Genomic DNA, 13,026 nt, shown 5'->3' with positions numbered 1-13,026 from the left:
TCTCCCGACAATTCCCGAAGGTTCGAGAGAACGAGTCACGTGACCTCGCTGACGCAACAGTATAATTATTTTAAATATGGGTTTTTGTTTATCATCCCCCTAAAATTCTAACACCAGAAGTTCTCACCAAACTTTAAAATGTTTTTTCCGTTTGTCAGATTCAAATGTAAAGGCTTAAAGGTTGTGTCAGCATCATGGAAATCAGCTGTAATTTGTATATATTTGCTATAAAAATTAAATTGCAGTTAAGGTTAAATGTATCAACCAATATTGTTATGTACTTGAAATAAGAATGCTAACATAGTTTGAAGTGTCTTAAGAAACATGCTATATTCGAATTTCTAGTGTATGCTCTAGCTTTCAGTACAATCAACAGCAGCAATGAAAGAGTAGTGTTGCAGCTTTTGCTATTCAATGATACTATAAAATTTATATTTCTTAAATTGTTGACTTGGTTTTTCAGTAGTATATTATGTAGGTTAAGATTTTTATTTTGTGTGTGTGAAGGGGGACAGGACTTGTATCATGTGGTGAATATTTAATGAAAAGTGCTTTTCAGCCTTTCTTCATAGTAAAAAGTGAATGTCAGATTATCATGTCTGAGTGTAGGGAAGGCTACATAAGTAACTCAGTGTGACACATGTGGAGCATAAATTAATATAGAACATTTCCATGAAACCTGTAAAAAGTTACAATACCTCTGTTCATAAAGAAATTCAACAAAATTTGAAAACTTCAGATTAAGTATTATTATGATATCTTTAACTGTGAAACTTCTGTAATTTACAGTACCTTAAAAATCTGTAATATGTGTAAAGAAAATTTATAAGCTGCTGATAAAAACAGTTTTCTTTATTCCCATTCATAGGCCAGAATGTACATAAGTTAATAAAGGATGGTCTTGTCATTCGCAAATGTGTGGCTGTGCACTCTCAAACCAGAGTTAGAAAGAATTTTGAAGTTCACTGCAAGGGCAGTCATTGTGGTCCTGGTAAAAAGAAAGGTACTGCTAATACCTGTATGTCTCAGAAACTGGTGTGAATCTGTAGAATGTGTGTTTTATGGCACCTTTTAAAGGAATATAGAAAAACTAAAAAATTGACAGGCACCTGTATGTTTTAGAATGGTTTAAATTTTTTGTGAGATCTTTGTTTTTTTCATAAGCTTTTCAGTGATTTCTGAAAAATTAAAATAATTCTTTTGTACTTTTATAAATTTTTAAGCAAATTTTAAAATGAAAGAAATTTTTGCCATAACATATCTTATACACTGTCCAAAGTAATATAAATAGACATTATATATCTCACTGTATCTTCTTTTTCCAAAGTTGCCTGTATAATCCATTGAGAATTATGTACACATTTCAAATATATCCCCCACTGATCTTTGATCTTATGCCAAGACTATAATCCACCTTGAAATATAGTTAGTTTCAAATTATAAGCAGGAGTTTGTGTAAAGTAAATAACTGTTAAAGTAATTACTTCAACTAAACAGTTGAGGAAAGTAACAAAAAAATTAATTTTTCATAGCATTAAACAAAAACATGATATACTTAGTTTACTTGAAGGTATGTGACCATGAAATTCTTCTGGCATTATCAGCTTCTTTACAGTAGCTGTCTGTGACTTGTTGGCGATAAATTTCAACAATAAACAAACAGCATATAGTCTGCTTGTTTTAAAATAATATATTAAAACAAGTCAAACATGTATACAAATGTTCATTACACTGTTGGTTATCACATTTGTATCCAGAGCTTTAAATACTTGTCTCTTTTTCATCAAAGTCCACACTGGCTGGTTCAGTTACTTTAGAACATAATTTGACAAGATGAATTATTCTTCTCTGCATTACAATACAGTCTGTGATAATTTCACTTTAAAAATTGTCACTGTATGCTCTTTATTGCTAAACTCACAATCACACAGTCTAGATCTATCTATATATATAACTTGACTAACACAAATGACATTTTGGATGTGTATTTGTAGCTTGACCAAGGCCCAGAATGTTCCACACACTACAAGAAAAACTTAGAAGATTCTAATAACATGATTCAATGATACCACAAGCACCAACTCACAACATATGAACTACACAATGTATGATTCACACAGCTATGTAAACAAACCTGTGATAAACTGTCGCCTGTAAAAGATATAACTAAATTTACAACTCTCACTATACTTAAACTATCTAAATCATAACACTGGTGCTATACTTAAACTATCTAAATCATAACACCGGTGCTATACTTAAACTATCCAAATCATAACACTAGTGCTATACTTAAACTATCTAAATCATAACACTGGCACTGTACTTAAACTATCTAAATCATAACACTAATGCTATACTTAAACTATCTAAATCATAACACTGGTGCTATACTTAATCTATCTAAATCATAACACTGGCACTGTACTTAAACTATCTAAATCATAATACTTGCATTAAACAGTCATATATATATCAAACAGACATAATAACTAGAAGTTTAAAAATCTACAATGTGTATAAGAACGAAAGAGAACTCTACATCAAATAGATCACAAAGAAGAAATAATCCTAAGTTTCATACAATATATTTATGATTTTGTTAGATTTATTTTATCCACGCCAATTTTTAATAATAAAATATACACCAAAAATAAACTGTAAATCATAAAAACTTCAGTTTTATTTTGTGGAGTTGATGGGAAAGATCATACAATTTTTTTTTAAAGTTAATGATATCAGTTGGCCTTGTCAAAAAAACAAAACAACAACAACTAACTAACCACACCATTCCACAGATTTATAGCTTGTAACAATTAAAAAGTTTCAAGAACAATTTTGAATACCCATTCTTTTCATTTCACTCAAACAGACCACCTACATGAAAAGTATCTAACTTCTAGGAGTTTGAACACCTGAAGTCCCCTGTTTTAGAAATCAAGCTTGGAACTTTAAAGCCTCTCCTTGTAGTTTAAATAATTATAAACCAGATATAATTTTAGTTGCCTTTTTGTGCATTAAATCCATTATTCACTTTGGTATTGTAAGCAAGATATTTATCTAGGTCAGTGATTCTAAAACTATATGTGGAGCCAATGTTGATGGTATGTGATAAAAATTCATGTAAAGATTATTAAATTTGTAATATACCCAATTTGATCTTCCCATAAAATGTATACACTGGTATCCTTGCCCTCCATAAACTCACCAAAGTTTTCTTTCCTTCAAATTGATAAAAGTTGCACCACATATTTTTCATTTGTGCCAGAAAAAACAATACTATCCTTCAAGTTTGTGTAAATGATAAAAATGCTAATATTTTCTACTAGGTTTTTTTTTTACAATTAGACCTGGATTTGTGCTTCAAAAAAAGTTTACACAAAAATTAATATGCAAGCCTGAAAAAGTTTGAGAAAACTACTGATCCAGATAATTAAATTTTTTTCTGTAGTTTGTACTTGTTAAAACTAATCTGTTTCTAAAACACTGTTACTTTATATTCCTGATGGCAAGCCTATGTTTCAAACATGCATTTTACACTGTGTAACAAGTATTGAATTTCCAGTGGGAAACTAACATGGCTTAATCAAACCTTTCAATCATGGGCATTTCCATTCTCTGTTTTAATTGTATGATGTTTCAATACTGTTGTGTGTTACATATTTACTTCCTTTTTTGTAATAATAATAAAAAAGAGAGAGAGAGGGGCAAGTTTGATTTTTGTAACATTGTTTTAGATATTTAATTTCAGTTTGTCATTACTGCAGATTTATTATTATGTTGCTCATTAACCCTGTGGATAAGGGTAGATAAAAGTGTGTATGTTATAAACTTTTTACAGAGTTACAATCAAAATCTAATAAAACTTTTTTACTATTAATATATGTAAATAAACTTGGCATCAAAACATAGTTAATAAATGAAATTTTAATAAGATATATTAGATAGAATATGAAGTTTTACTGGAAAAAAGAAACTTGATATTAATTTAGAAGATTTTAGAGATTATGGAAATAATGAAAAAATATTTTTAAGCTGAACATGAAAATCATCTTTCACTCAGACTAGTCAGAATCAAACTCCATAAATTCACAGATAGTATTAAGTATCAAATACAAAAGACTTATAATGTTTATGAAAAGCTTGCCAAATTTTTAAAGACACACTCATTACATTAAAAGTTAGTTTAATGGATAGATAGAGCTGTGATTGCAAGGTTGGTCAAAATGAACAGCCTTGTGTTGAGAGGGTTAATCTGTTTGCAGATTCTACAAATACTTAATAAAATTACCTTACACTCTTTCATCTTCTGTTAACAGAAAACTTAATTGCATTAAAAATTGCAAATATTAGTTACTTTTAAAGCCAATACAGTTTAACCTTTCTTTGTAAAGACGTATGAATATTTTTGCTTCAGTGTATTTTGCTAATATAATTAAGAAACCTAAAATTGTCACATGCATAAAATAAGTTGTGCTCCCTTACACAAAAAATCTGACTTGCTTGTCATTCATGCATTGTTGCTGTTTCTTCATGTAAGTCAAGTGCTATCCTTGTGACTACATCAGGGAAGAAATAATTGCAAGTGTAATATTTATGTTGTCATGAGGGTTTATACTCTGCTTTTCTTAAAATGTAATTAATTAAATGCACAAGTTTGACAGAAAGTTGAATTAAAGCTAATTATATAAAATAATATAGCCCGACTATAATTATGCATAAGTTGTTGTATGAAAACTTTACTCCTAATTTTCAAACGTGGGTAGGAGAGTTCTATATTCAGTAAAGAAATCTGTATTGGCAGTTTTGGCAAGTACAAAAATATTCTGCAACAAAACAAAGAAAAGAAGAATTTTCATACTTTGTTTCTTTTTTTTTGCTGTATACTTCATACTCTAGACATCTTTTAGTACTCCCGAACACCTGTTGAAATACTGAAGTACAACAAAGTAAATTAAACTAAAGAAAAAAGTTGACCCATTCTAACACCTTAATGAATATTAAACTTTTTAGATGACTACATAAGCTAATCAAATTACTCATGACAGATAATAATATTTTTTTCTGTTAAGATACCATGATCTGTACATGCAGGCAAAAGGTAATGTCTTCAAGAACAAATGTGTTTTAATGGAGTTCATTCATAAGAAGAAGCCAGAGAAAACCAGGATGAAAATGTTCAGGTACAATATTACCATTAATTATTGGTCTTTTAATGTTTCCCAACTGTTGTTGTTTTGGATGCATCGTGTCCAATAAATAAAAAATTAAACTTTTAAAGTTTTCTTTGTATTGTAGTACATAACACTAAACATATTATTAAGGCTTTTTACAGAAACTAGTGTAATTGGCCAGTTAGATAAAGCTATGGAGATATTCATGTTTTAATAGTTGATAATAGTAGTTAAAAAATCTACAAAGATACAACTATATATATATATATATATATATACATACATACATACTTGTAATTACAAGTTTCACATAAAAGGTTTGATTGACAAAAAAAAAATTGAAATTGAACATTACATGTAATCGTGCTTGGAAATCGTTTATGACAATCCTCTTAGGATACTTTTTTAAAAAATCTTGTGTATATTTGAAAGTAACATTAAAATTTCAAACAGAATTTTATCTGTGAAATAAATGCAGCATTTAAATGGAAAAGTAATACCAGAATATTAATTTCATTTTCTTATTCCAGTGATCAAGCTGAGGCACATAGGCAGAAGGTAAAAGAAGCCCATAAAAGTGTGAAGACAGGATCCAGCAAAAGAAGGCAGAATTATTATATGCTTTCCAGAAAGAAGAAGAGGCAACCAAGAAATAAATTGATTCTTTGTATGGTGATGTTATAAGAGATATAATCAATTTCATTTGAATTTTAAGTTGTGCTCTATTTATAAATGTTTATGCTTTTGCATTTCTAAGAAGTGATACTCTAGAATATTTAAAATAAAATGTGTCCAATATATGGTGGTAGGTTCCTGAAGAGTACCACCAATAGTGAATAAATAAAACTTAAACTTCTATACACCAGTTACATTTATCAAACAGACCATGTTCAAAAAAATTAAAAGTCACAGACTTGCATAAACACACATTTCATAAAAAAAATCAAGTTAATTTGAAGTAAATCTACTTTGAATAGTTCTTTGTATGTGCCAATTTTGTTCTGTTTGTGTTTAACTGTTAGCTAGTGGAGCATATTGTGTACAGGAAAATTATCTCCATCAGCAGTGTCAACATCAAATGATTCCTGTGTAATAAGTTCTTGAAAAATAATCTCATCTGTTTCAGCCTCATCACTTGATCTACTAGACATGCTTGGATCATCCTCATCATGATCTCCGTAAAGGATCACTTAAATCTTCATCACCAACAGAATCAATTTCATTGTACATGCCTGATTTCCATTTCTTGGCTGCACATTCTACAGACATGTTAGAAGGATTTGTATCAAATTTCCTTTTCCTCCTTTTTTTTGCCATAAACTTCTCTAAAGCTGCTGCCAGTATTTGTTCCTTTTCTTCATGTGTCCATTGAAAATAATTTGTTTTAATCAACAGAAGGTTCTTCATTGTTACATATTTTAAACTAAGCCTTTGGTCTGTGAGCATGTGGGTAAGGTGACTAAACTCTGTCTTTACAACACTATTACTGGACCCTATTGCAGAGCACTATTTCCATCAGCAAGCAAACATTCTTAAATTCCTTGCTTCTGTACAGAAGCACTCACTCCCAGAGATACTTAGTTTTGACTCCATTCTTGTAGTACTTAACCATTCTCTTGAATTCTTTCCATTCTGAGCTTATCTTAGTTTTACCAAAATTGTACATTTTTATTGTCTCATAAAAGTGCTCTGCAAGTAAATCTAAACATTCATTTTACCTGGTGGTGTTACTGCAGTTTTTTGGATCTATCCAAAACACATGTTGATAAAGTTCATTCACAAATGAGGAGAATCTTGGTTCAAGACAAGACTGTACACTTGGAATGAATGTAACTCTCAGTTTTCTCAGCACAGTCTGTATTGTTCATTAGCCTGTAGTTGACACTGACAGTAGTGTATTCTCTGTTATGTGTTTTTTGGTGCCCTGCTTTAAGCAAAGTGCTATTAAGATGCCAACGTTTTCAAAAGATTTTCATAATGTGTACCTTAAGTTTATTCCTCGAGTTTCTGCAAGGCATGCTTTACTTTTTCTACCATAGACAGAACTCGATAGCATAAAATGTTTTCTTTTTCAAACTGCACAGACAGAATAGAACATGCATTTAGCACATCCTCGTGCAAGCAACGTTATGACAGAAAATTGGTCTTTTGTCTTTTAAAGAGTTCATGAAATTTAGCCAATACTACTCTCTCCTTGCAACTGGCAAGGTAATTCTCTATTGCTCAAGCAAGAATTACTCAATAATTCAGTAAATGATTTACTCTATATCTTAGGTGTGCAACAAATCAGGTACTATGTCCTTTGGGAAAATTAAAATGCTGCACACCAAATGCACTGGCAGTTGATGCAAAGTGCCTTTTGAGCTTTCCAGATCATTTGAATAAGTAATATATAGTTATCGAGAAGTCTTTCACATCAGCAAATGATTTAGATACACTATCTTTCAATGCCAGTTCAATTCTATGGGAAATGCTGTGAATGCCTAGAAGACAAAGGTAATTGTCATTTTTCAGTTTTGTAAACTCCACTACTAATAGAGGTTCCATTAACTATAGCTGAAACTAGCAGGTAAGTGTATTTCTCTTCTGAAATTGAAACCTTTCCATCACTTTTGAATACATCATCAATGCTCCACTTTAGATTACTTACATCTGCATCACCAAAGCTATCAATGCACTTTAAGGCAACACGGAAATAAATTGGTATACCATGTTTGACTGTTCTAATGAAAAACAGTTCTTTTTCAGGACCAGTTTTTCTTGCCTGACTTCCATCAAAAGGCACTGCAAAAGCTACTGTTGAACATAAATTCATTAATAATTAATAACCAATTTTGTAATTTAAACTTTAACAAATTGACTTAATTTCTCATTTATAAATTTTGGATGTCTGTATAATACTATATAGTTTGAAAACATTGTATTACTCTGCTTGTAATATTGCTAGTTTAGGCCAATTAAAATTAATGTACCAGAATTGTAGTTGCTAACAGGGTCACGTAAAGTTATCTGTGGGTTTGTCCTATGTAAACAAACAATATCTGATTGCGTGAACAATGACCATCATTACAGACTTGAAGGAGACTAATAAAGCCTTGCAAGTCCCATTTTACAGGCACTTATGAGTATTAGTGTGATGTCACCTGTCAAATGTAAAGGCCTGAATTTGAGCCTCACCATGTTGTTACAGATCATGTTGCTATGTTCCACCATGTTCTGTTTGACAACATCACATCTTGACAATAGCTTTGCAGCAAAGTTTCTATTGCAACAAGCTCAGTTATTAGCACACCACTCATACCTGCTAGCCTTCCATAATCCATCTAGTATATGAAGATGATGATTTCCCAGCACCTTTTTCAATGGCACAAACAAAAATAAATTCATAGGCAGTACAACTAGAATCTTGACTGGTATGCTTTGAATGGAATAGCATGAATACTCATTAATTATTCAGCTGTTTGAGGTGTACAACAACTGAATGGGAGGTATGACTGGAAGCCTTATCTTGGTGAACTTATATCCTATTGTTCTTGTTTCTGTACAAAGCCAGTATTTCCGTGTGATACAAATGGTCCAGATCATTGGTCTGACAGCAAGTAGAGTTCATCTTGACCCTTGTATCCAGTCTCCTGATCTCTAACTTGCTCCTGAAAACAGTATCCAACAATGATCATGATTCCCTTTGAAACAACTTTTACAACAGGCCTTGTACTACTTGAAATTTTTTTTTTCACCAATTGACAAAATGAATTGAGACTTGTTACACTTATCAAGATATACATAAACTGTTACCACACACTACCATTTTCTCTTGGCTAGATATAATTCATACAGCTTTCAACAGTTGGTCTTCTTTTCTTTGATATATCATGTAAGTAACATGTCACTTTTTCAGTCACCTGTCAAAAGATGTTGCATTTTGCTTACCAGGGCTGTGGGTACAACTTGTTGTAGGTCTCTTCCTGGCTAGTCATAGTACTCCCAAGGTGATCCATATTCTTTTGTTTTTCAATGTCATTAAGTACAAGGGATATCCTCATCTTGGAAATTCTAAATCTCTGACCTGAACACATCTTTATAATCTAAGTTGAATATATTGTGTTGGAAAGGACTGTTATGTACCATTCCCAAAAGTGATTAAATTTTGGTGGTATAAAACTAATCACATAGCAACATATCATGTCAAAATGTAGTTACAATACTTGCCCTTCCACCATGACTTTATATATATTGGCTGTGTTGTGATTTGCTGTTTTGCATATTCGAAATCACTTTAGTGTAACATATTCAACTTGTAGCTCATTAAGCAGTAACATGCTGTATAATCAGACAACTAATATAACAGTATATAAAGCACTGACTCGATACAATTGGCTAAATATATTTCATATGTATGGAAAGAGGATAAATTACTGATCCAAGGTAGGTCTACTGACAGCAGCATCAAGTAAACTTGTGCACTACAAGAATGCTTAAGCACAGAAATTATTTAGACAAAAAATACTTATATTACATTAATACACACTTCCCTAAACTGATATTATTGTCATAATGTATGAAAAACAAAAATATATTCAATAAAAGTTTAAATGCCTCAGCCTTGTCTTTTCACCTTCCCATGGTATTTAAACTATACCTGTAGCTGTTTCCAAAATAGTGACATTCTGTGAGATTATAAAAGGGTAAGAGCTATGTAACAGGCTCCTTATGAATTCTGTGAAGAGGAGGAAAAAACATGTGGGAAAACAAAAATGTGAATAATTATATTCTCAAGGGATGATAGTATTTTTTTATTATTTTTGTTTGTGAATTATATTAAATATTAAAATGACAAATTATCAATTTTAAAATAATTTTTGAGTAAACAATTGTTGGGATAAATAGTTTCATTTTGAGTTTATTTACTGATTAAGTATATTTTATTACAAGTTGCAGCTTTTACTGTAAGTAAGTAACTTGTAATACATTTATTGGGATATTAATGTAATTTTTGACACTTGATATGCAATGATGAACTGTACACCAGAAAAGTGCTGTGTTCACGTCTTATAAGAGATTTCGATGTTAGAATGTTCAGAGTAAAACATTGGCTTGCTTACCAGTGAATCTGTTTCATCTAATCATTTATCTGTCTGTTAGTTTTTCTGTGCATATACATGTATTAAATACTTTGAGAATGAAACTAAATTGCTGTGATGAATCAGTCCAAATCTCTTCAAAGCAGTCTCTGAAAGAATTTGGTATTGCATTTGAAGTGGAAAAATCTACCATCTCAGATATTATAAAATGCAAGTCAGAATACCTCAAAGAATAGAAAAACACTGGTGACAAATTTAGATTGAATACAAAATGCAAATTTGAAATACTACAAAAAATTTTATTTCACTGCTTTTGACAAGCTAGATGAAAGGCAATTCCAATGTTTGGTCCAAATATTCTGTAAAATCCTCTTCAATTTTCATACCATTCCTAATTTTCAAGCATCAGATTTTTGATTGGATAAATATTAAGCTTTTTAATCAATGAAAAAACCTTAAGTTTTTGGGGAAGGTGTTAGTGTTTGCTCATAAACTATAGAGTTATTGCAATAATATCCCCGACATTGTATGGTTTCCAATATTTTAAACTGTAATGAGATTAGCCTTTTCTTCTGCACTTTGCCAAAGAAAACTTTAGTATAAAAATGGAAAGTGCTGAAGAGGCTAACCATTATGTTGGCAGATAGAATTTCTCTATCTATTGATGTGTTTTAATGCATACACATTTTACATGTTTGTAGTTTTAAAGAAATTAACCATTATTTCAGCATGTATAATTTCTCAATTTATCTACTTGTGTGTTTTAATGCATACAAATTTTACATATTTGTTGTGTTAAAGAAATTAACCATTATTTTGGCATGTATAATTTCTCTATTTATCTGCTTGTATGTTTTAATGTATGCAAATTTTCCATATTTGTTTAGTTTGTGATTTTTGTAAGTATGCCATAATTAAAAATTAGCTTTTCTTTCTTTTTTAAACTGTACAATATATTTCTAACCCTTCAACATTTCTTTCTCAATCTAGTTTCATTGCAATACAGTATTCACTGCCTGACGAAGGGCACCTACTCAAAACATTGCACAAAATAAATTTTCTATTTAGATGTGTTGTTTGTTTCAAATTAGTTATGCTCACATTTTGTGGAACAACAGCCACTCAAAAGTTAATGATTTGCCTAATTTAATAAACATAAGAAAAGATAATTTCTCTGTCAGTCAGCTTTAATATTTAAATGTTTTCTATTCAAATACCATAGAAAAAATCTTCAGAGAATATACATTTTCTTACAGTACACATCAAGATATTAAATTCACTGTTGAGCAATGATTCTTTACCCCATTTTTAATTCAGTCATCTTTTCCCTAACTTCTACAAATGTAGGATGGATTTTGTACAATATGAACTGTTTTAGACAGATATAAAAAGAAATGTATGCAGAAAATCTAAAATTCGTCTATGAGAAGTCTGACAGAAAGTTATAAAATTCAGTTATTTTTTGCTAAGCGTTCTTACTGAAATAAAAATTCAAGCTTGAACTTTTGTCTTTTTATTTTATTATACAGCACACACGTAGGTTAAAATAAGTTAAATAAGACTGAAAAAAGGAAACAATTTGTGGTTTTTACTGAAAGAGAATCTGTAAATTGTGATGCTTGTAAGCCACACATATAATTAAAGTTTCCAGTCATTTTGTGGCTCAATATCTGCTCAAAGTTCATTTCTGTAATGATTAGTTCACAGGTTATCTTTTGAAATATTCAAAGACATTAAAAGTAAAGAACTGTTTTCAAAATTTTTAAGAAATTTGGTGTGAATAATAAAATGGAGCAAGTTCATAATGAAATATCCTTGTTTTTGCCAATAAACTAGAGCAGTGGATTCTTAAAAATCCTGTAAGTAGGAATACTTTCTAACATGAATAAATAAGTTTTTCTGAGCTGTTCCTAATAAAATATCCAAAAATATTCATAATACCCATAAAGTTAAATTAAAACAAAAAGTATGTAGTGAAATTATGATAAGATAGTTAAGTGTCTTGTATTTAGTTCTATATTCAGTGTTTAAACAATAATAATTGGACTAGAATATTTATTAACAACATAAAGTTACTTTGAATCAATAACATTATATATAAAAGCATTGTGACTCTTCACTTCTCATAAATCAACTTCTAATTTCTTTTCTTCTTCTTCTACTTGTTTCAAAATATTGAGGTATTCACTAGCTTTAATTTTTTGAGGAACAATATCTGAAAGAAAATGAACAGAATATTTAGTAAATCAAAAACTATATACTATAAATAAGACAAGTCTGAAATTGATAACTTTGTCCACAGGTAACTTATAAAGCCTTCAAAACTCTAATTTTAGTATATTTTAACTAGCATGTCATGAATATAAAATTCATCATTATTTTATAATTCATCATGTACTATCATCTAAAATTATAATCAGGTCAAAGCTTGCATAAGACAATCTAATCCAAAACACTTAAGTGTGAAAAAAGGGGTGGCCAAAAAAAGATTGAGCATGCAACTTAAAAGTATGAAATCAAAATTGGCAGCCTAACTAGTAGCTACACTTATAGTATTGATAAGAATTTTACAGCAAATATTCATTCATTAGTTACCAGGTCACATTTTTTGTCCAACTTGGGGTAGGATGGTGGGTAAAACAAAATAAGCAGCCAAGGTGTTTTTGATCAAATATTATGACTTTTTATCAATACACACCCACAAACCACAGCAAGTAAGAAAGTGATGCTTAATAGTAAACAACATTAGCTTTAGGATCACAACCCTATTA

At 30.3% G+C, this 13,026-nt stretch overlaps 1 protein-coding gene and 1 long non-coding RNA gene across 4 annotated transcripts in view; one reads left to right on the top strand and one right to left on the bottom strand.

The window, feature by feature from the left end:
• Window positions 1-5,974, top strand: part of LOC106461539 — a 15,863-nt gene extending 9,889 nt beyond the window's left edge. For 2 of the 3 annotated variants that reach the window (XR_002611003.1, XR_002611005.1), the window contains exons 2-4: window positions 869-1,003; window positions 5,073-5,183; window positions 5,705-5,974. This is a non-coding gene — a long non-coding RNA (uncharacterized LOC106461539). The remainder of the gene's footprint in view (window positions 1-868; window positions 1,004-5,072; window positions 5,184-5,704) is intronic. The other variant, XR_002611004.1, reaches the window with a different exon arrangement.
• Window positions 5,975-10,327: 4,353 nt separating this feature from the next.
• LOC106461541 (chromatin accessibility complex protein 1-like) overlaps window positions 10,328-13,026 on the bottom strand; it is an 8,110-nt gene continuing 5,411 nt past the window's right edge. Inside the window, exon 3 of the mRNA XM_013921372.2 lies at window positions 10,328-12,470. Coding sequence (XP_013776826.1) covers window positions 12,379-12,470 — 92 coding nt within the window. The 3' untranslated portion in view covers window positions 10,328-12,378. The remainder of the gene's footprint in view (window positions 12,471-13,026) is intronic.

This window comes from Limulus polyphemus, unplaced genomic scaffold (genome assembly GCF_000517525.1).
Source record: "Limulus polyphemus unplaced genomic scaffold, Limulus_polyphemus-2.1.2 Scaffold982, whole genome shotgun sequence".
NCBI lineage: Eukaryota > Metazoa > Arthropoda > Merostomata > Xiphosura > Limulidae > Limulus > Limulus polyphemus.
This window is presented reverse-complemented; position numbering and strand designations above follow the sequence as displayed.